At 42.5% G+C, this 22,076-nt stretch overlaps 1 protein-coding gene across 1 annotated transcript in view; it reads left to right on the top strand.

The window, feature by feature from the left end:
- LOC142765366 (serpin A3-7-like) overlaps positions 1 to 22,076 on the top strand; it is a 108,711-nt gene that overhangs the window by 26,921 nt on the left and 59,714 nt on the right. Inside the window, exon 3 of the mRNA XM_075866179.1 lies at positions 949 to 1,097. Within this exon, the coding sequence (XP_075722294.1) occupies positions 949 to 1,097 (149 nt within the window). The remainder of the gene's footprint in view (positions 1 to 948; positions 1,098 to 22,076) is intronic.

Raw genomic sequence — 22,076 nt, 5'->3', positions numbered from 1 at the left:
ACACACGAACAGACAGACAACCGGAAGGATGGATGGACAGACACACAGACGAACAGACGGCCGGATGGACGGACGCATGCACGGAGGGAAGGAGGGAAGCCCAGACGCGCGGACGGATGGACGCTTCGAGCCACTGGTCGTTCACTTCGTGGATATGGTGTAATGTTTATTTAAGGAACTCGCTCGCAGACACTGGCTGTGTCGGCATTGTTCCTCGCGGGAAACGGCGCACTCTCGGTCCTTGCGAGCTGGTGCTTAGTTAAGCGTTCTTCTTAGAAAGAACGTTGCCTCAGTCAACGTGCGCCCATCGCTGTCACTCGTCACGCGCCACGCGCCAAGTGCCAAGGCGATGGCTCTCTCTCTCTTTCCCATGCGCTCAAGAAAATCCACGGTCACGACAGCAGCAGCAGCAGACAATGATGAACGCCGATACATTAAGGGGCTGCGGCCGTAATATTTTAGTCGTAGACATTGAATATTTATCCAGCTGGGAACTGTGCATGGCGCGTTAAATTGTCACGGATTCAGATATGTATAAACGTTTGCTTTCACAATTTTTCCGGTATCGTTTATCAAAGGGTGACTATATGCCGACAATTTTACTCAATGTGCAATTTGAATGCCAACAACGTCTTTGGTGTGAGCTACATTTGCTCATTAGGCTTGCTTTTTTAGTGGTCAACTCGATGCCCTAGCTCAAGCATAGCGTCAATACAATGGTCCTCCTACCTAAACACGAAGCCAGAATGAATGTAAAACTAAGTGCGTTATTGTTGGCCATGTGTAAATATATGGCACTACCATCACTTCGTAGTTTTGCAATTTGGAAGTGACGAATTTCACCGCTTTCATGGCCAACTTGAAAGTAACTCTGTGAAAGTTTTGTTTTCATGGGAACGCTCACTCTACATCATGCACTGCGGTATTGAAGTCATGCATCATGCGCAGGTCTTGGATCGTGTGTTCGAGGCAGTGAAGGAGCGCCAGAGAGTCAGGATCGAAATGCCACGCTTTTCAGCCACTTTTGAGGCTGAGCTCACAGACGTACTGCAGAAACTTGGTATCCACGAAGCCTTTACGGATGAAGCCAACTTCAGGTATGTGTGGGCAAAAAAAGAAAACGCCTGCGCAGAATTTGCAGCATAGTCACAGAAAACCCTAGAAGGGCAGTTTTTCCAGATACTTTTGTACGCTATTTTGAGGCAACTGCTAATGCACCCTTCTGCGGCACCCACTACGCGACAAATCATAACCCTTATGAAGCAGGTAAATTCAGCAGAGAAGCGCGGGATACTTGCTGCACGTCTGCGAAGTATTAAGTGGACTTCGTCAATGCGTTGGCTGATCACAATAAAAACTAATGACTGGGCCCTTTGTGATAGGTTAGAAGCTGTAAGTAACCCACTAGTTTTGCAATTTGCATCGTGTGACATCTGGTTCTGATTTTATTCATTCATGACAATTATATTACGCAAGATGAGGCCATTCCGTTCCCAAATGACGTCTGTATAGGGTCTTCTCGCGAAATGTTTTATGCACTGACATGCCTCTATGATTGAATACTTGGCTACCACGCAGAGCGCGCGTGTTCCTCCAAACTGAATATATTCTGAACGTTTTTCTCATTTATTTTTTTCTTTTCGAGGTAGTGATTACGGATAGAGGAAGCGGCTGCAGCGGAAATATATACGGCACCAAAAATGAATGTTGTCGTGATCTAATAACAGTTTCGCTCTAACAGTCTGATTAAGCAAAAGAAAGAAAACGTTCTCGTTTCCCAAGGTGCAAGTTTATGAAGCAGAGCAGTCGCTAAAATGCTTCCTACTAACGCTGAAGCATATACACGTTTCTTGCTGAAAAAAGTTTTCATACCCCTGCCATCCACGTACATCGTCAAATCATTCAAGGAGACGTGGTCTATTTTACATAATTATTCATTACACCAAGGAGCTTACACGGGGCTCAACCAAAAGGCAGATGTTCGTTTCCGTTAGGTGCAGACGTGAGTATTGTCTTTCCAAGTACTGTATACCACAGTAAAAAAAAACTTCTAACATTGTGGTAAAAGAGTAATTTATAGGATATTTTGTCGATATTGTAAGATATTTCTCTGCCTAAATATTTCACAACATACGTTTAAGAAACAAAAAAAGTGTGCGACTTAGTACTCTCCCTCTCCACATCATGCCTTACGTATTACGGCCGTCTATATAACACGTGTGTACGGCCGGCATTACTAGTAAATGTTTCAGCATCTGTGCGAACGGTTCACGTCTGTGGTTTTGGTTATGTTCTAACTGCGGTCGTATTTGCTGTATTTGAATTTAGACATAACGAAAGAGCTTGGCAGTCAGCCATGTGGTTTCTTCGTCGTCCCCGCCTGTCGTACCACTAGCACAGTTGAACTGTTGTGCCATGCATCCGCACTGAGGGCTTCAACTGAACGCGACACCTATGCTCATTCAATAATACGCGATAGCGTTCAGGAGCTCGTTTCACAGAAATTCTAATATCGGCTTCAGCGTCGACCTGGGCGTCAATGGTTTTCAGCGAAAAATTATCATCTTGACCATGAGCGAAACTTGAAGATGCAGATAAAATAGGTAATAAAAATTGCTGGTCTGAGTGAGGATCGAACCCAGGCTGTTTACGCGGCATGCACTTGTTCTATCCGGCAAAAGTCGGCATGCCTACGACTTTTAGCCCTCCTGGCCGTTTCGTTGATGGTATCGATACCAAACTTAATATGATATAACATGACTGTATGATGAACTTAACTGATTAGTTATAACATGAAAATCATAAAATGTATGTCATACATGTCATCACTTACATGTCAAGGTCTTGCTGGTTTTGCGGTGATTTCATTCACATGATATGTTGCAAAACTGGTATAGTATGACAGGACTGCATGGCGAACACGAGCGACAGAACCTAACATGAAAGTCATTATATACGTGTCATGTAAAAACATGACTACATGCCACACTCATGGTGTGCTCGCGGCCATTTCGATAGCTTTTCATATACCGAATTCGGTATTACGAGACCTCAGTGAATGACAAAGGTATGTGACTGGTGCAAACATGATAATCATGAGATGCGTGTCATGTAACAACATGAATACATGCTACGCTCATGATGCGCTCGTGGCCGTTTCGCTAGCTTCACATGTACCATATTCGGTATTACGTGTTGCGAACGGACGACATAGGGAAATGACAAGTCCGAACATGATGATCATGACATGCGTGTCATGTAATACTACAACGACGTCGCACACTCAAGATGCGCTCGCGGCCGTTTTCCTACCTTACATATGCCGTGAACGGATGATGAAGGTAGGTTACTGGTGAAAACGTGATAATTATGAGATGCATATTGTGTAGGAAAATTCATATACGCCAGACTAAAGGCGCCAATACATTTAACGCTAGCGTTTGTTTCATCGCGTCACACCTGTGATCCCACGCCAGGCGCCGATATCTCCCTAGTAGAGATCAGTGGATCAGCCCACCGACCTTCATTGTGTATTTGCATGTCATATACTCACAGGTGCGCGCCGCGCTGCGTTGCTGTGACGCATGCACGTTTAAGGGCATACGGTGCCCCTCCGTCACGAAGAGCCGCAGATGCGGTGCTGACTACTTAGCGTCGTCGCCGCGAAATGCAGCATGTCGCATTTCGCGCTGGTTGCCACCGGGTTGCGCCGACGGACGCTGCTCGTACCGGTTGTGCTTGGCATCACACTATAGAGTGCTCGCATTTTGCTAGCGTGGCGTCGCTGCGCCCAGCCTCAACGTTGCGTCGGAGTGTATTGGGCCATTCATGACGCGCTCGCAGCCGTTGCGCTAGCTCCACATGTACCAGATTTGGTATCACGGTAAGTGAATAGGTGACGAAGGTAAATTACACGTCCAAACCTGATAATCATAATATCCATTTCATGTAAAACATGACTACGTGCTACGCTCACAGCGTTCTCGCGGCACTTTCACTAGTTTCACATATACCAAACTTGATATTACGTGACGTGAATGGACAATGAATGTAAATGACACGTCCAGGTATGATAATCGTGATATAGATTTCATGTAAAACATGACTACATGCTACGCTCATACCGCGCTCGCGGCCGTTGCGCTAGCTCCATATAAACCGAAGTGTGTATCAGGTGACGTTAATATAGGACGAATGTAAATGAACCATCCGACTATGATAATCATGACATGGAAGTCATGTACGACATAATTTACCTCCGCCTCTGAACATTGTGCTGATTTTGAAGTGACCTATCACGCTTTCTCATTCCTGCTTCGCATATCATCAATTCCCACTGTACTTGGAATCCGCCATCTTTTTGACGTTGTTCCCTACACTAGAATACAATATTTACCATGAGAGATAAATATTGTAATACACCAAAAGCCATATTTTTCAAAGCAGAGGTCTACACATCGCTCCACATAATTTGGCCATCCGTGTTTCAACGCGTTCAATGTGTTTGTCCCAAAATAAGGGTGACCGAACTTTACACCAAGTGTTTTCACGCGAGCCACGAGGTCATAGAATACGTTTACATTACGGTTGACGCGTTTTTGTGGTGCGAAAAGAACAGCTTTTTTTAAAGCTCACCTGTAAATAACTGACTTTGCTTAACAAATATAGCATTTTAAGAATAGTGTTAGCTTGTTCTAATAAACAATCAGAACTACGTGACCAGAAAAAATTGCTGGTGTGATTGGAATATATTTCGTATTTTGGTAAATCACTTATATTTACTTGGTCTTTTATATAGATGCTGTAGAGGACGCGTCCTAATATTCAGAACGCCGACTATCAGCTGTAGGGGTTCCGAGTATGGATCTTTCCTGAAATCGCAGCGCCGCGCCTTCTGCTTGTACATCGGCGTTGGGGCTTTACGTGAAAGTGGAGCGGGACGGCGGGCAGAGCCGATGACGCTTTCCCGATTTCGCGCTTTCGTTGCGCGCCGTGAGTTGTTTCGGCTGGTGTAGGTGCTGCTGTTGTAAAAAAATGACTACGCCTGACCAAACTGATTATAATGTATGTTCGCCCCAAATAACCGTAATCAACACTGAACATACCGAAGAAGAATCGGAGGACACACTTGCTCAATGGGCATATAAACACCGACGGTGGTCCACGTGACCACCACTTCCGGATGTCTCGGTCGTCCGCTGGTCGTCCGCGATTCAGCGATAGGCGTGCAGCGGACATTCGCAGAACTCTAAGGCACATACTAATTGGCAATCCAGTGGGTGTCCGGCGGGTGTCCAGGACGGATAGGCGGATGCTCATGGGACGTTTTTTTATTGTTTTTATTGCCGAATCATCGCCAGATATCCGTATGGGTAAACCACGCGGCGTTATTGGAACTTCAATCTTACTTAATATGCATGCTTGAAAATTTGTGCGTTAGGTCATAATTATCGAAGAGGTGGCGTGCAAACATAAACACAGGAACAAAAAAAACAAATGGTGTTTGTGTTGTTTCGTTCATGAGTCCATATTTGCACGCCACTTCTCGCAACTTACCATTTATGTTAAGACTTGCATCATTGGGAATTCTGTGCATGGACTTTAAAACACCTAAATAATTATAACGATCGACGTGAACTTTCATAAAGTGAGCCGACAAAAACTTTTCACGTTTATTGTAGACAAGAACATAAGTTTTGATGAATATTAAAGTGCTATGATGCAAGTGCCATAAATTATAAAACACACAGGCATCTGTTCGATGAAAACGCGGGAAACCTACAACATTCTAGAATTTTGCATTACAGTAATCATTATCAGCATATAATCATAACATATACAACGGCTGAAGGGGACAATTTCGCTCACGCTATAAAAACATTTAAGGATTATAGATTGAGAAAATAACATCCATTTCATATGAAGAACTGAAGCATGTTTTCAGACTACAAGTTTGTATACGCAGTTCTGCCAATCCTGATGCATTTCTGAAATTTGTTGTTTTTGAATGCATCAACATACTGCTTAAATCACTTAAAACAGGTAGGGAAGGAATAAATATAAGTTATGCAATGTCAAAGGATGCTGCAGATCTTTCAGAACCTTAGTACACTCTAGTTAATGAGATCTGTCTACCCTTGTGAGCAAGGAGTAATTTCAAACTGCTTCATCAAAGAATTAGGACATATCACTTATCTTATTTTAGCGGCTTTGGGAAATTTTGTTTTGAGCGATAAGCAAAAAGGTTGCTAGATTTCATTGGATTCAGTAAAAACCACTGCTATAAATGCACACATACAGAGCCATGACAGCAAGTATTCGTAAACAAAAGATATTCACACAACATTTCTTTGGTTGCAAATTCAGCAAGTGCTAAGGAGATGAATAATTTAGGTTGGTAAGGCATTAGGGCACACTAATAACATCTCATTGCTCAACCATTTTTATTTTTTAGAATAAATGTTTACAGAACTACAGCTAGAACATCCATCAGTATAAATGTGTTTTTTTCAGTACTTTCTTTGTGTGTTAGATCGTCATTACGGTATTTTTTTTTTGTCGCGGTGCTTCCTTGTTTGATTTTGATTTTTTATATTGTGTAAGCGTTATCATTCACACGTTGTCATCGAGTGTTGTACGCATGTACTGAATGTAATTTGTTTTTCACGTTTCAATTGTATTTTTTGTCTTCTAAACCCACTCCCCTCTATAATGCTGTATGCCCTGAGGGTACAATTAATAAAAAAAATGGGTCATGCAGTGATGACCCCGTTAACACGCACAAGTTTGCCATCAGTATGCCATCACGTTTCATCTGTTCGAGTTGCAAAAAAGAATACAAACATAATAATACATTCATACCCTGTACACGTAAAGCTTAAAATTTTTGAACTGTGCTCATTTTTTTAGAGAAGTAGTTTGGGAACAACAGACAATGCTCTCTTTGGATGTGCAGACATGAATTAAGCTATAGCAAGAGAAGCTGAAATGTGACCATCTTGGAATGCACTACAACACACACTATCACTTCCTCTAGAACATGTCATGACAACAAAAATTGCAAACATGAGCTGAAATGATAATGCTCACAACCACCTGAGATCTACGCCGAGCGGAAAAAAATGAATACAATGTTGCACATGACAAGAAAAAAGCAGATGGTTGTCACTGCATGGCAGCAAGCACAAAAAACAGTAAAATGACTAGAATGATATCAAGTTTGCAAGAAAAAATACTGAGGTGGGACAAAAAGGCTAAACATGAACTATATGTGCCCCTGACTTGCAGCACATCAGCAACCCTACCACTCTTTTTCTTTTGAATAAATGGAGATAAAAAGTTTTAAAAGTACACAGCTGTGACCATTTCACTGTTCTGATGGCAGACTATGCATTTTTTGGACTTCACAGGTACAATAACAAAGGTACATAACCAGAGGTGTAAAAATGACAACCTTGCTTAATACACCACTGGTTATTCAGAAAAAAACTGATATGATATAAACATACAGCCTCAAAATGTTAATCCACCACGTTGTATCACCTAAAGATATGCTTATTGAAAGAAAATACAATGATATACATGACTATAAAGAAAAAAAACAGCATTAGAGCTAACAAGCAGCCAGAGGTGGTAAAAGGACTAGAGGGGATGATGTTTCAAACAAAAAAAAAACTCAAGTGAGACAGAAAGGCTTAAGATGAACTATGCGGGGCACTTATCACCAACACATTTACCACTATTTAACTATAAATGTAAAAAGTTTGCAGATGGAAAGCCCAGCCTGCATTGACAATGTCACTGTCCTGGGGGTAGCCAATATATAGATGGTTCCAAATAGATGAAGCTTCTTGTTATTGGGAAAGCAGGCATTTAGGTTGTAGAGGGCTTGCGAAATAATATATACGAAAAGAATACTGAGGCGTAGATGAGGCAGGTTAGTTTCGAAACTCGACGAGACAATGGGATGTCACGTCTACCCAGGATGGTTCAAAGGCTGCGTTTTTTGTTTAAGAGTGTCCAGAACAAGTGCGATACCCGTATCCTATGCCGCTGGAGCTGAACTTTTTACTGCACACAGAAAGGTCGTATTCCATCCTCTTCATTTGCTGCCTTCTTTTAATCCTTTTTCTCACTCGGAATCTGGAATGTCACGCAACAGTAACGAATTACCATCCATTTCAGACGGGCTTGTTAGCACATAATTCTCGAGATAATATTTCATGGTGAACACACTGTCATTGTACGAGTTTAATCTTTTTTTCATGAGATTTCGTGTGTGCTCACACTGTATCTTTACTTTCACGTGCAATATAAATCCCAATAAATATGAGCATGCTTTGGCCTGGCCAGACGTACATCAAGAGAGTTTATGACCACTACAAACCACGTGTGAATGAATAGCCACACGCAAAGATTGTAGAGCAAAGAACAGCTTCTAGACTACATAGGGCATGCAGTGCTTAACTGTGCTGGCGCCGTAACTGGGAAAAGATGGTACTATACGGTGCCATGAAGTTCTCCCAGCATGTGCATAAGAGCTTTCAGCAAAGCCGTTGCTTCCTTTTTTGTTCACAGGACGCGTTCGGAGCGTTGCTGGCTGGTTCAGGTTAACTTACAGCCAAACCGCTGCACCTGACCAGTACTAATGCAGCTCTCAGGGATCTTCCAACAAGAAAGTGCAAACATTGCATCGGCACTTCATGAAATCAAAACAGGCATGTGTGAACCTTGTGCGTCTTATCATGCTGTACAGAGAAAAATCACCTGCAGTTTGACAGACTTCATTTTCAGAACCCGGCTTTCGTCGTTTGGGCAACAGACGCTCGGGTGCATACCACAACCAGGACTTTATAGCAGCCTCAATGATTAGTAGGCTGCTATTCGGGCCTTGCCTGCCGCAACTGAAAACGCATTTTAGGGCACAACTCAGAACTTTTGCCAATTTCCAACCCTTCTACTGCAATGTGGCACTGTAATATATCTGCCAGTTAAATTTACTTAATGTCTAATTGCTGGGAGCCCAGCAGTTCATGAAGCATTGCCAAGAAGCTGTGCATATTGTGTGTATATTCATGCATGGCTTTAGACAGTGACAAAACAAGTACGGCCACTAGTGTTTTCTCTGCTTGCTTCCCCTCAATTTGCTTGTCTGTGCAAGCTTGACTTTTCACATCAGCAAACATCCATGCACTAAATGTCCCTTATCTAGAGCTACCAAAAATAACTTCAGGTACTCTCAGACTGATACTGTGCAGGCAGGAAAAAAAAAACCACTGAGACAACTAAATAAAGAACCAAGTGCTTACTCTGAAGTGCTGCACGATTTCACCCAATATACTTATCAAAAATGAACATTAGTGACTCAACACAGAGCAAAATACGTTGTAAAGCTGTTTTCATATAGTACCGCTATTCACCAAAGTAGAGATAGACTTTCTGCTCCAAATATATCTCCAGCTCCCTAGCATATACAAAGTATAAAAAATTACTTGAAGAGCCAGTAAACAAACCCGAGGTCTTTTATACACATTCACACTTTTGCTGAGTGAACCTGCCGCTGCACAAATTTTGCAAAAATGTGCTATAATAAACAAACAGGACACCAGTTTCAGCAGCTTTAAAATTTTTGGCACAACCTTCCCATCCTTCTCCTTCGCAGGGATGGAAGGTGTAGCCATCGCCATGACTGCTTTAAACTAGTCGACGAGCTGCGTGCTACGTCAAGACACCGATTGGCGACTGCATCACTGCGCGTGAAAGGAGGATTGGTCAGCCATAGGAAAGGAAAGCGGGAATTGTTTTTTGAGATCGAGGCTCTGCGCTGCGTTGCAACGTGTCGACAATGTCAGTCTTCTCTACGAATTGCCAAGCTTCTCGGAGGATAGTAAAAAAGTCCGGGCTTGTTTACTGACCCTTCAAGATCTACACAGCGGTACAGCAGTATGTTTACAGCAAATGCAGAGCGTGTATGAACCTGCAATGATATATACCAGATACCAGAATTATTTTGAATATGTATTAATTTAAGACTGAACACTTATCTATTTTGGTACTGTTTTATCAACAATTTATTTAATTTAAAAATTACTTAAGAGCTTGAGACAAGTGGTGTCTCTTTATGCCCGTTGGTCCGTCATGTGACTGTCTTTTTCAAAAGGGTTTCACTGTATTGCTGCTTACCTCTCACTATTTAAATGTCAGAGCATTAATAAAATCATGAGCTATAATTAATTTAAATGTCAGAGCATTAATAAAATCTAACGTCAGTGACGTTGACTTAACGAATGCAATCACTAAAAAATGATCACAGCAGGAATCAAACGTAAGCATTCTACGTGGCAGCCAGATATTCTACCACACAGGCCTTGAAACCACAGGCCTTGAAACTGCTTTGAAAAAAGACCCTTGCAGACGTATTGTTAATCTAACATCAACTATAATGGCAGTACTGACTATCTCATTTTATAACAAAGCAATAAACATTACATATGTATTAAGATACAAACATGTGGTCTTGTTAGTGACAGGTATGGCTTCAGCTTGGCTCCACTTCCATAGCAGTCTAATAAGAATACTCTCGCACATGAGTTCTGCAGAATCGCATAAAGTTGAGGAAGTAGTAAAAAGGCAAATCTGTCTACTTTCCATTTTTTAAACACTACATTCTTGTTCCTATGAAGCAGCAAGCTGTATTCAAGCATTGCTTGACTCACTTAATATGCTAATGAACTTATCCCCAGGTATATACCATGACGACAAATATTGACATTTGCTGTAATTTGAATGCTGGCTTTAAGTGAAACCATACATCACTCTTCAAGTATAGTCAACGTTTCCGGTAAGCACGCAACTACTGCACTTACAAAGGGATTTTGGTGCACCTCATAAAATCTGGCTCGAAGTAAAAAAGATTCAGCATAGATATTACCCACAGACTGCTTCGCACGAAATAAATTCCCACAAAACATGGTATCTGCTAAGTTTTTTTTTGTATGAGAAAAGCTGTTTTCCAGGTGATGTATGAAGGATTCATGGCAAGCTTGCTTTTGACAGAAGGCACTTTCAGGAGAAGCGAATTCGGGCAAACGCCAGAAGTTGAACACCAATGTCAAATGGCAGTTGTATTTAATTTTGGTTTGGCTTTGACTGTTTTTCCTTGAATTTAAGCATCTGTAAACAAGACCAGCCAGTATACCACTTTATCTTAGGAAAATATTTGCCGAGAAAAATAAAAGCAAGAGTGTTTCTGGTTACAAAAAAATGTGTTTAGGTAATCGGTATTATTGTTGAACGGACCCCTATGTATTCCTTGCAATAAATTCCACGTGTAAAATATCAGTAGAGAATACATTTGCCCACTTAACTGTCTGCGGCTAAATTTCAATAATACTTACAACTCTCTTTGTCACGTTGATCCAGCACGCTTGTCTGTGCCCCTGTTTCTGTTTCAACATCTGCGAAGACAGTATCAGTATAAATGCCAAGTCATGAAAGATGAAGTTTGAATCGATAAAATCACTCCAAGAATGACTAAAATCTGTCCTTGCTTACGCTAGAAAGAAGGTAATGGCAAGCAAATGGGGATCAGGTTTGTGAGGATATGGGTGCCAAGAAAAAAAAGGGCAAACAAGCACAATTTTTGTACACCAACTTGGTAAACCTTTTTAAAAGATATCTGCAAAAAATGAACTCCATGAACAAACTTCAACGCCTAGTTTAAATTTTGTGTGAAAATTCTGCACATTTCCCCGAATATTCAACTGATGGCGACAAGGGCTGTAACAAACAGGCTCTGCCCCAGTGCAGTGCGGAGAAACCACATGATCCCTACACTCAGAAGTGTGAGCAAGAAAGCATCCTTGCTCTAATACTATAGCTATTGCATGCATGTAGATCAATTACTAAAAGAAGGAAAAAAGTAAACAGAGTGCACCATGTCAAATTTATTATTGTCGTAGATGAGACAAGAAAACGACAAAAGCATTTTGCGTCGTGTTTCCCAGGTTTTTTTACAGACAGTATATGCGCTCTGAAATCTGTAGTGGTAGGAGGGGGGGGGTACATACTTGGGGGGGGGCATAATACTTTTTCCTACTTCAGCAGTTGGGTCGCCAGATATTTATCTGGTGATTTGTTATACACAAAATCAAGATAGTAGCTGTACACAAGCCGAAAATTCAAGATTTTTATGCCACGTCTGGCCTAAAATTGGTAACCAAACTATTATAAGCATCAATAACAAGATTAACCAGAAAAATTGGCTCCTACTTCACTCTCTACAAGTTGTGCCCATGTCTTGAATTTATTAAAGTGTGTGCGAAAAAAAAAGCGGAAGTGAGGATCACGGATGCTGCCTTGTTGCCAGTAATTTTCATGCTCAATTTTGGGAAGTAGGTAAGTGTTTTTATATTGGGTCATTCCACACCAAATGTCGCAACGAGGGCGCTCGCTAAAAATCAATTTTGACGAAATGGCTTTAATTATTGCAAACATATAGGCATTACATCTAAAGTATCTTTCCAAGAGATTTTATCACCAAAAATATCTCCTTCTGTAACCACCATTTGAAATTAATGAAATGGTGCAAAACCAGGTTTTTGAAAAAAATCCCTATAAATTAACTGCAGCACGCATTTCAATACTTCCTTTTTTGTATTTTGAGAGCCACATGCTTATATTAAAAAACAGTTCCTCATGATAGCTTCAAAATTTTCACTTTTTAGCGTGTACGCCAAACTGAGCACATTTTAGCATCGTCAAGATAATTTTTGGTTCATTTCTTTTTAAGAAACTTTCACATGCTTTTCGAGTATTTGTATAGCAAGTTTGCTTCAAGAAAGTGTACCAAGCTTAGCTAACAACAAACAAACATTCCTCTTTAACCTTCCCTAATGTGATATCTTTGACATGAAAACCTTTGGGTTCTTTTAAAATAAAACACAGCTTTAGGCTGTTCCGACTAAGTAACTAAATATTAGGCATCCATGCAAAACGTAGGTACATTAGTACATTGCATGTGTTATATACCAGTGTTCATAGCGTCTTCGACTGCTCGATAAGTCGAAGCGTGCACTGGACTAGATGATGAAGCAGGTGCTGCGCTCGTAAATGATCGATTGTGTTTTCTTTGGGAATCTGAAGTTCTTCCACCAGCTGAGGGCAGTCCTGAAAACAAAAACATTGCAAGCATCACGCCACATACACAACAGTGACATGCACCTGTTGTACAATAACCAAGAAATTTCCTATGCTTTTCAAGCATTCCTATCCCAAGCTTGCTTCAAGCTCTACTAAGTTTAGCTTGTACAAACAACGAACGAGTATTCCTCTTCACCCTACCCAACTGATGTGACACTCTCAACATGAAATTCTCCGCTTTTTTAAATAAAAAGAAATGCAGGTTTCAGCAAATCAAACCTCTGCTTCATTAGTAATTAGGCATGCATGTAAAATGTACCTAAGTGAATCGCCTGCGTTACACACCTGTGTTCAGAGCGTCTCCAGAAGCTGGATAAGTCGATGTGTGCAGTGGACTAGATGATGCAGATGCTTGGCTCGTAACAGATCGGTGGTCATTTCGTTGGGGGTCTGAAGATGCTCTGCTAGCTAAGGGAAGACCTAAGAATTGAATCATTGCATGCAACACACCATGTACACAACAATGGAATGCTCTTGTTTTGCAATAACCAAGAAATCAGTCTAAATTTTTGTCAGCTAACATGTCACACCTTCAGATTTCCTGAGCAATTGGCCCCATTCCTTCAAAGTGTTCAATGACAATTTACTTCTGCTGATGGGAAATTCCCAAATCAAGAAGGTAGCTGACAGAAGTGCATTGTGGGATAGGCAGAATGAATGGGAGAAAAAAGCCTCAGACAGGTCAGCCCATGTTTCGATAGGAAAACTTATCTTTTTCAAAGACACCCTTTTTTTTGGCGTGTTCACTTAAGGGGTTTCGCTTAAGTGTTCACGGCATGCCATATGGAGGCGTGTGTTGCTATGGGAATCAACAACACCCATATCCTGCGGACACGTAAGTCCATGCGAGTACCAACGTTACGTGCCAACAGTGGACGCAACGCCAACTACCCCCTTAAATCTAACGCACTAAGGATGACAAGGCACCTTTCACAAGAATAGCCTCTCCTATCTAAACATCAGCCGACATGTCTGTGGCATTTTTTTCTGTTCGTTCTGCCTATCCCACTTACTGATAAGAGTACTTCCCGAGCACTACAGTAAAAATAGTTGAACTGGAACGGAATGTGGGTCATGTCACCTGATTGGCATTCTGGTCCCTACAAGGCCCTCTTGTATAGGTGATCATATGAGACATCCCCAGATGTTAAAAAAACAAAAACAATCATACTGTACAAGCGAGTTTCCAAGGGCCCGTAAACTTCCCAGAGGCAGATATGTACATGTGGCGTTGCAGTTGTGTACGAGTCTGCAGTAAATGCTGGTGAAATTCTATGCGTTCATTCGTATCGCTCTTTTCTTCGCTAGGCCGCGCTCCACGGCTCGTTTGAACATCTCTTCTGGTGCCCTTCCTGGGCGTCCGAGGTAGAAACGCAACGGGCGCGTGCATCAGCAGCAGTACGCGAGCGTCCAATGGTGGTCTACGAGCCCTTTAAGTCATGTGAACAAACTGATCATTATAGGGGTTTAAGTATAAAAGCAGTAAATTTTAGGGGCGAAGCTTTTTATAGCGGCACCCGCTCGTCCCTCGTAGCCGTTGTAGTGTGTAACAAGTATAACATTTTGACCTTCAATGTGGTGCCGATGAGAGATTTCTTCTATGCGTTGTTGAACAATAAAAATTGTGCTCAATGTATATGGCAATGGCTGCTAATGGGGAATGAGAGACAGGAGCATTCAGCTTTTAGTTAACGCGCACGCTGCGATCCCCATTAGCAGCCATTGGCATGCACATTGAGCACTATCTGACAAGAAAGGGTTGCTACGTCATACTCGCTGGGTGTAAACTCCTTAGTTTTAGAAAGGTTTAGCGAGCATTGAGCCGCAGTGCCTTGAATACAATGAACTAGTATATATCATGAACTCGAGGTGGTTAAAGGTGGGAAGTAGACCCGAAGCGCAAGCCTTAAGAAAGTGTGCGTGTGCTATCTCTCGTTTAGTCCTTGGAATGTGGGCTGGATGATGGTGCTTCTTTATGGGGAATATGATGAAAAGATGCGAGATGGTGGTACTTGAAGTGTTTAATAGATGGACGAACGGACACACAGACAGACGCGTGGATGGACGCATAAACGGACGCAGGGGCGGATCCAGGGACGAACGCAGGGACGCACGCACGAACAGACGCACGCATGGACGGGCCGATGGACGCATGGACGGTCTCACAGACGGACGCATGGACGGACGGAAGCAAGAACGAATGGACGGGCGAATGCTTCCCCCCACTCTCCATCATTCACTCCATGGATATGCAACTAATTTTATTTCCATTACAAGGCAGTATTGAAAACATTTTACTGACCTTCAAGAAAATCTTCTGGTACCACCGGTGTGTGAAGCTTTTTCAAAGCGCTCTGAACATGCTCCGATTCACTTTTGTCCGAGTCCGTATACACCAACGGCGCCCGGCGACACCTTTTGTGGCGCATTTGAGAGCCACTACTCAGATCCGACGTATACTCGCACCTGTTCAGGCTCTTTCGTGCATGGTCATATGTAGCTAAATAAGAAAATATAGTGAAATAAGCTCATTAGGATGAGTTTCAGCTCAAATATACTCTAAAGAATCTGCATACCTGAATGCAGCACTTACTGAATAATCCTGTTACTAAAATTTTGAACTTGTCCCCGTCAACTCCTTAAGACGCGATTTTTTCACCATGAGCGCCCGCCTTTCAGAAGTTACATGACTTGGCCACCAGCATTTGTAATGCAAAATTCATATTGTAGGAATCACTGTTACACTCTTGGTTTCAGTAAACTCCACGTGGGCATAGTATATCTGAAGAATGTGAACATATGCTTTTGTAAAGTTAAATGATGGTAATCAATTAAAAATTTCAATAGTAACATCGTTATATTGTGGAAAACACCCACCATTTGTACTAGACCAGCTTTAAATAATTAGTTTGACTGAGCTAAAAAATTGCCTGTCTGCAACGGTCAGCACAAACACAAACATTTAATCATTTCTACAGTGAAATAAATTCCTTATAAATTGCGATGAATTTGGAGCAGTGCACGATATTTATAGTAAAGATGATGTCCAGTTATCTCAGGTCTTTTTTAAGTTGCCAGTTTAGCTAACTAGTAAGGTAACTTCAGGTAACTAATAAGGTAGTGGCTGAATTACAGAGCTATATCGTGTTTAGGCATTTCAAAATATTTAATCAGGCTAGGAGCAATCATCTCCATCTGTTACCTCTAATAAATGTCACGTTTTTGTATTAACTGAGACTATGAAATATGACCGGCAATATTCGACAGGTGAGAATTTTTTAAATGTGAAACTGTATTGCTCTTTGTAGGCTGAACTTCCTAGAGCTTTGTCCCGTAAATGAAATAATTTACATACCTCCACAAATTCTTACATTGCACATGATTGAAGGCGCTGTAGTAACGAAAAGTAATGTGCCAAAAATTGACAGCTAAAATAAAGTGTATGTTGCTCATGTCAATATGAAAAGGATCATGCTCACCAAAGCACAGCTTGTAATGTTGCAGTACAACAAAGGCTCATAGAAGAACAATAGGACACAGCTTGTAGTATAAAGTACAGTTGGCTAAATTCTAAAAGATAATTAAACTTCTATCTTCCACGGTGGATAAGTCACAAAGGTGCTCGACTGATAAACCAAAAGATGCAAGTTCAATTCCTGCCTAGGCGATCGCCTTTCGATGGAGGTGAACTGGTAGAGGATCTGTGAAGTGAACCAATGAACTGCGTAGAGCAACCGAGACGGATGACAGAACACAAAACGAACAAATGCAAAATGACAAGGGCCCATTAACTTGTGCGATGTCAGTGCATAGTAAGGAACACCAGATAAGCAAAATTTTTTGAGGCATCTGCATTAAAATATGGCCGGTGACTTTTCGCACGCTGGATGCGTAAATAAGTGTTGTTTCTCTCCCGTGATTTAGGGATATTATCAAACCTCCTCGTGTATTATTCAAACCTCCAAAAAACATAGATTACATTGAATGTAACTCTGAAAGGTTCACAAACTGGTTCCTTCATGGTAGGCAGACTATTTTTCGGATATTAAGCAGACGCCACGCTTTGAGTTCTGAAAGATTTGAAACACTGTATATGCCCAGTCTTGAAGACTGAAGAGGCACTGTGTAAAGATCTTACTTTACCAGGAACTCTTGGCCGACAAAACAGAGTTGCTGAGTAGACTAATAACAAGTCCATCCAGCATGCAGCAGTTGTCTTGTTGGTCCAAGCTCAGCAAGAAGGTTGAAAATTTCACTGTTCGAAAACATGGCAAACAGCACGCGGAAGGCAATGGGACATTATCATGAGGGTAGCTTGGTGTGAAAGCACCCTTTTGCTCATAAAGCTTTTTGGCAGGGCTTGACCGCTCCTCAGCCATCCGCTTCCCCCATGCTGCAAGGGTTTCGCAAGCCTGCGAAGCATCTTTTTGAATTCTTTCATGTTGTTTTCGAAAGTGAAAGTGCTGAAGCAATCCAATTCACCATGAAATTTTACATCGTCAGGAAGGTGCAACAGGCAGTGCGCATTGAAGGACACATGAGCTTTTCCATAGTCATGAGCAAAAGCACTAACAAAGTGCTTGAGAAGATCTTTAGCATAGTCTGCATAGCGAGAACACAAGTGGTGGTTGGGTGGAATAGAAAGTGCTATATGAAGAAACAAAAACATTTTATAGAGCTTTTCTGGAAGAATGCGTTTGAGCAGAACTGGCCCAGTGTAGAACAAAAAAAGGCGGAATTCTACTGCTTTTCAACGGTCTAACTCATCAAGTCCTCGTGGTTTCCGTAGAAATTCACTCGGAATATGTAGACATAAGGTTTTGCTTTCTTGGTTGAAATTCAGACGAGACTCTGGACCAAGTCTTACGTTCAAACGTCCTGATAGCCACAACATGAGAAACTTTTTGACAAGACCTAGCAGAACTACATCCATGTAACGCAGAGGAACGTTACGGACTGTATCTATAGACAGCTCAAGAAGAACCGATGCTCCACGATGATGTTCGGGATCATGCGGATCCCTGGAGCTTTTATTCGTGCGCAGAGGGCTATCGGAATGTAGAAGTACAACCTTGCCATCAATGTATTCGCCTTCTACAGTTCACTTTGGGCACCCACTGTAGCCACTGTGTCTTTTCGACATGAATATAAAAGAACATGCTGGAGCATCGCATACAAAGGCCTTCAGTTTAAGTTCTATCTTTTGGTCATTTACAAGAAGCCCATATGCCAACAAATATTGCATTTCATCCACGAAAGGTCTGAGAAAGTACTTTGATGAGAGTGGTTTTAAAAGCTCAGCATAATCCCCGATTACAAATGGTGAGAAATCACCGTTACAGTTGGTCACCTGGCACTGAACCGGCCACAGCTGCATTTTGGAGCTTTTTGCAAGCGGTAAACCAACCACAATAACTATAAGTAAAACAACATCTTGGAGTTGCTTTTTGGCTTTGAGCGAATGCCGCAATCCTGAATCAAGACCAAAATGACAATATTCGCCATGTTGAAGTGCCTTTACCGGATATTTACTTTCCGGAAATGGTGTTCCCAATAGGGTACGCGGGTCACCGGGAAAATCTAGCTGAGAATGCTTTGCTTGGGATTGGAGTAGCTTTAATAGCCCAGCAAGGGCGTTCCATTTAGTACTGTGTTCAACAGCCCATTGACGCAGGTCATCTCAAAAACTTTTTTCTGCAGTTACCACACCAGACCACAATGAAGCCCCAGGCAAATTGGGGCTGGACATACCAAACGAAAAGCCACCTGTACCAAGCCTCGGTCGTGGGGTGGAATCCCCATCACGAAATATCGAGTCTTCCGAAAGTGCGCCTTATTCTGAAGAGTCACGAATTCGGATGTGAATGATTTCGCTCACGTTCACAGGAGATACGACTTCCAACAGGCTGCCCAAGGTCTCCGATTCGAAAGACAAATTGGTGGGAAAACAGTTCTGCTTTCTGCGCTGAGAATCGAGAAGGTTGACAGTTTTTCTAGCCACTCGCGCTGCTTTCTCTTCAGCAAAACTCTTGCGAGCTTTCTGAATGGTGCCCGCGTGTCAAACAGTAAAAGCCGTCACCACAGGTGAGAATGCAAATGCTTGCGTATGCATTCAGGCATTTCTCGATACACACCGAACCCGAAAGCGATTGTACATAAATGTTCTGAACCCTATGCGCGCTTAAACTTACCTTTTTTTGCAAGGCGAAGTCAGTCACACAGGTGTGTATATAACAGGACGCTGTACTTGCAGACCTCGCACAACCCCACTGCATTCCACTTCACAACATAATCGCGCCGGTGAGTTGCCAAAAACGTGCGATTTTGCGTATTTTTCTCTTGAACGCATGCGCGAATTGCAAACTAGGTCACGGAAGCCATGAAAGCTAACTTCTTCAATCACACGAGTCGAAAAACTCAACAAAACTCATAATGGTTTGTGACGATGCTAGCGTCACGTTTAGTGACAAACAATTTACAAAAATGTGAGTTAATACAACATAAAGAAATGTTTGTAACTTTTCTTTCTTATAGATGGTGCTACAACTTGCAAAGTTCATAAGGTGTATGGTTGGAACAAAGTTTTGCGATTGCTTAAATGGTTACACCTTTCTCTTTTTACAATTATTGTAACACTAGTTTCATCTTAAGTAACAAAAACAAGAAAATACGAAACTACGGAAAAGTAAGTATTGTGGAATCTACTTTTTTTGTGCGATGGTAAGCAATGAAGTCGCCGATGCCATGTTCATTGTGTCAACACGAGAGTGCGGAAAGTGAATTCACAAAAGTGGAGTGGAGTGGCCGAAGCAAAAAGAGCGGAAAATTTACGGTAATGCTGCAGTCGCCTTCATGAAGTATGGGCACCCTTTAAATCGGGCGGCGCCTTACGTCACCTAGCCGTAATACTTAGTGCCGCCGTCAGCGCCCTCATGTGGAGACTGCGAGAGCGCCCAGCTGATATCATTAGCTCAACGCAGCGTCGTCTGCTCCACGCGCCTCCACTCACGAGTTGTTTTTATCATTCATTCTATAGCACCTTTTCACCTTCTTGGTGCGCAAAAAAAAGTCAAATTCAATAAGCTAGCATTGATGCTATTGACTACAAGCAGGGTATTTAGCGAAGGAAACGTAGTGCCTCCTGAACAATTATTCGCGAGACATATACGTAATGTGAACTATGCTTTTCTGCTGCGGTATTGCGGAAAACATTTCAGACGCGACTGATATGCGACAGCTAGGCTTCTGCTGGCTATGGTCATAACCACGGGTAACCTTCAAACGTTGGCGCCACCTAAATTTTCCGAAGAAAATGCTTCAGTGCGAAGCCCTGTATATCGCAATAATTGTACTTTCGCGATTCGATTCATGGCATAGTAATTGCCGTTCGCGATTCGATTCATGGCAACTGTGCAGTCGAAAAACAGACACACGTCTCTGCTTTTCGACGTGTGTCTTCTCTTTATTCATATATATATATATATATATATATATATATATATATATATATATATATATATATATACGACATGGATATATATCGATGTCTGCTGGACAACTGTTTAGGACGTCGACGTTCTGATTTTATTCGGCCGTCCAAGAGAGTTTCAATCCCCATTGGGTGCTAAGTTCTTGGATGTGATAATACGCCAAACTCACAGGGCGTTTTTCTTTCATTGCTCGGTATTATTCGAGGACCGCCAGGGGGCCACGGAGTGCAGACACGCATGTCGCGTCGGCTCCGCAGATTTTCAGTGATTCTCAGCATGAAATCGAAGAATTGACGGACGCCTTCTTACAGTGAAGAAAGTGGAAGTTCCACGGAACCCCGCGATACCACTCTCAAGTAGGTGGACGTTTAATTTTCGGCACATTGACCACATTTATGTAACGCCGACGAACGCACGACGCCGTTGCCTCCTGCTGCTGTGCATAATGCGCTTGGCCTAGCCCACGGACGCTGGCGTCTTGAGCCCCTTCAAGGCGGCGTCTTATCGGGTTAATGCCACAGGATGGCTACGATGAGCGTGGATGGCGAAGATATCACGCAACAAGAGTATGAGAACGACGCAGGTTGGCGCCTTGTGAACAGAAAAAGACGAGCCAACAAAGAAACCACAACGCATGAAGCCAAGGACCAAGAAACGCACTTCTCAAGCGAGAACATGGTCAGTAATAGATGGAGGAAGGGACAGAGAGCAAGACAAATTGCGGCTGCGAGCAGGATGCCCCGTCTGCCGAAGGAAGATTACAAGATAATTGTGCGCCCGCGTGACGGCTTCAAGGTCACTGACTACGGGATCAATCGTCTAGAATGCTGCATCGCCAACGCCGCTAAAATACCCAGGAATGAATCGGAAGAAGACACGGTATGTGCCAACTATAAACAGAACATTCTAGTGGTCAGCACACCATCAGAGGAGCGCGCCGAAAAATACAGAACCATCGCTAAACTGACGATTGGGGACAAAGAATTCGAAGCCAATGCGTACGAGTCAGCTCCGGAAGATACATCTAAAGGGGTGATCCGAGGTGTAACGCAGGACGTGTCTCCAAGAGAGATCGTGGAAATGCTGGTAACCCCGAGAAATCCGACAGTCCTCATGGCCAAGAGGATGGGAAACACCACAAACGTCATCGTCCTCTTCGATGGGCATCGCGTTCCAAGTTATGTGAGCTACGGAAGAGCACTGGTCAAGTGCTCACTATACTGCAAGAAAATAGACGTGTGCTACCAGTGTGGACGCCTTGGTCACAGAGCTGACGTCTGCCCGAGCCCGAATAACAGAATATGCAGAGGGTGTGGCACTAAGAACCCACCGCAGGAGCACGAGTGCGAAGTGAAGTGCCAGCTGTGTGGCAAAGACCACCCGACG

Source organism: Rhipicephalus microplus, chromosome 1 (assembly GCF_043290135.1).
Source record: "Rhipicephalus microplus isolate Deutch F79 chromosome 1, USDA_Rmic, whole genome shotgun sequence".
NCBI classification, from domain to species: domain Eukaryota; kingdom Metazoa; phylum Arthropoda; class Arachnida; order Ixodida; family Ixodidae; genus Rhipicephalus; species Rhipicephalus microplus.
The sequence above is the reverse complement of the archived record's forward strand: the minus strand, read 5'-3'. Positions and strand labels throughout refer to the sequence as shown.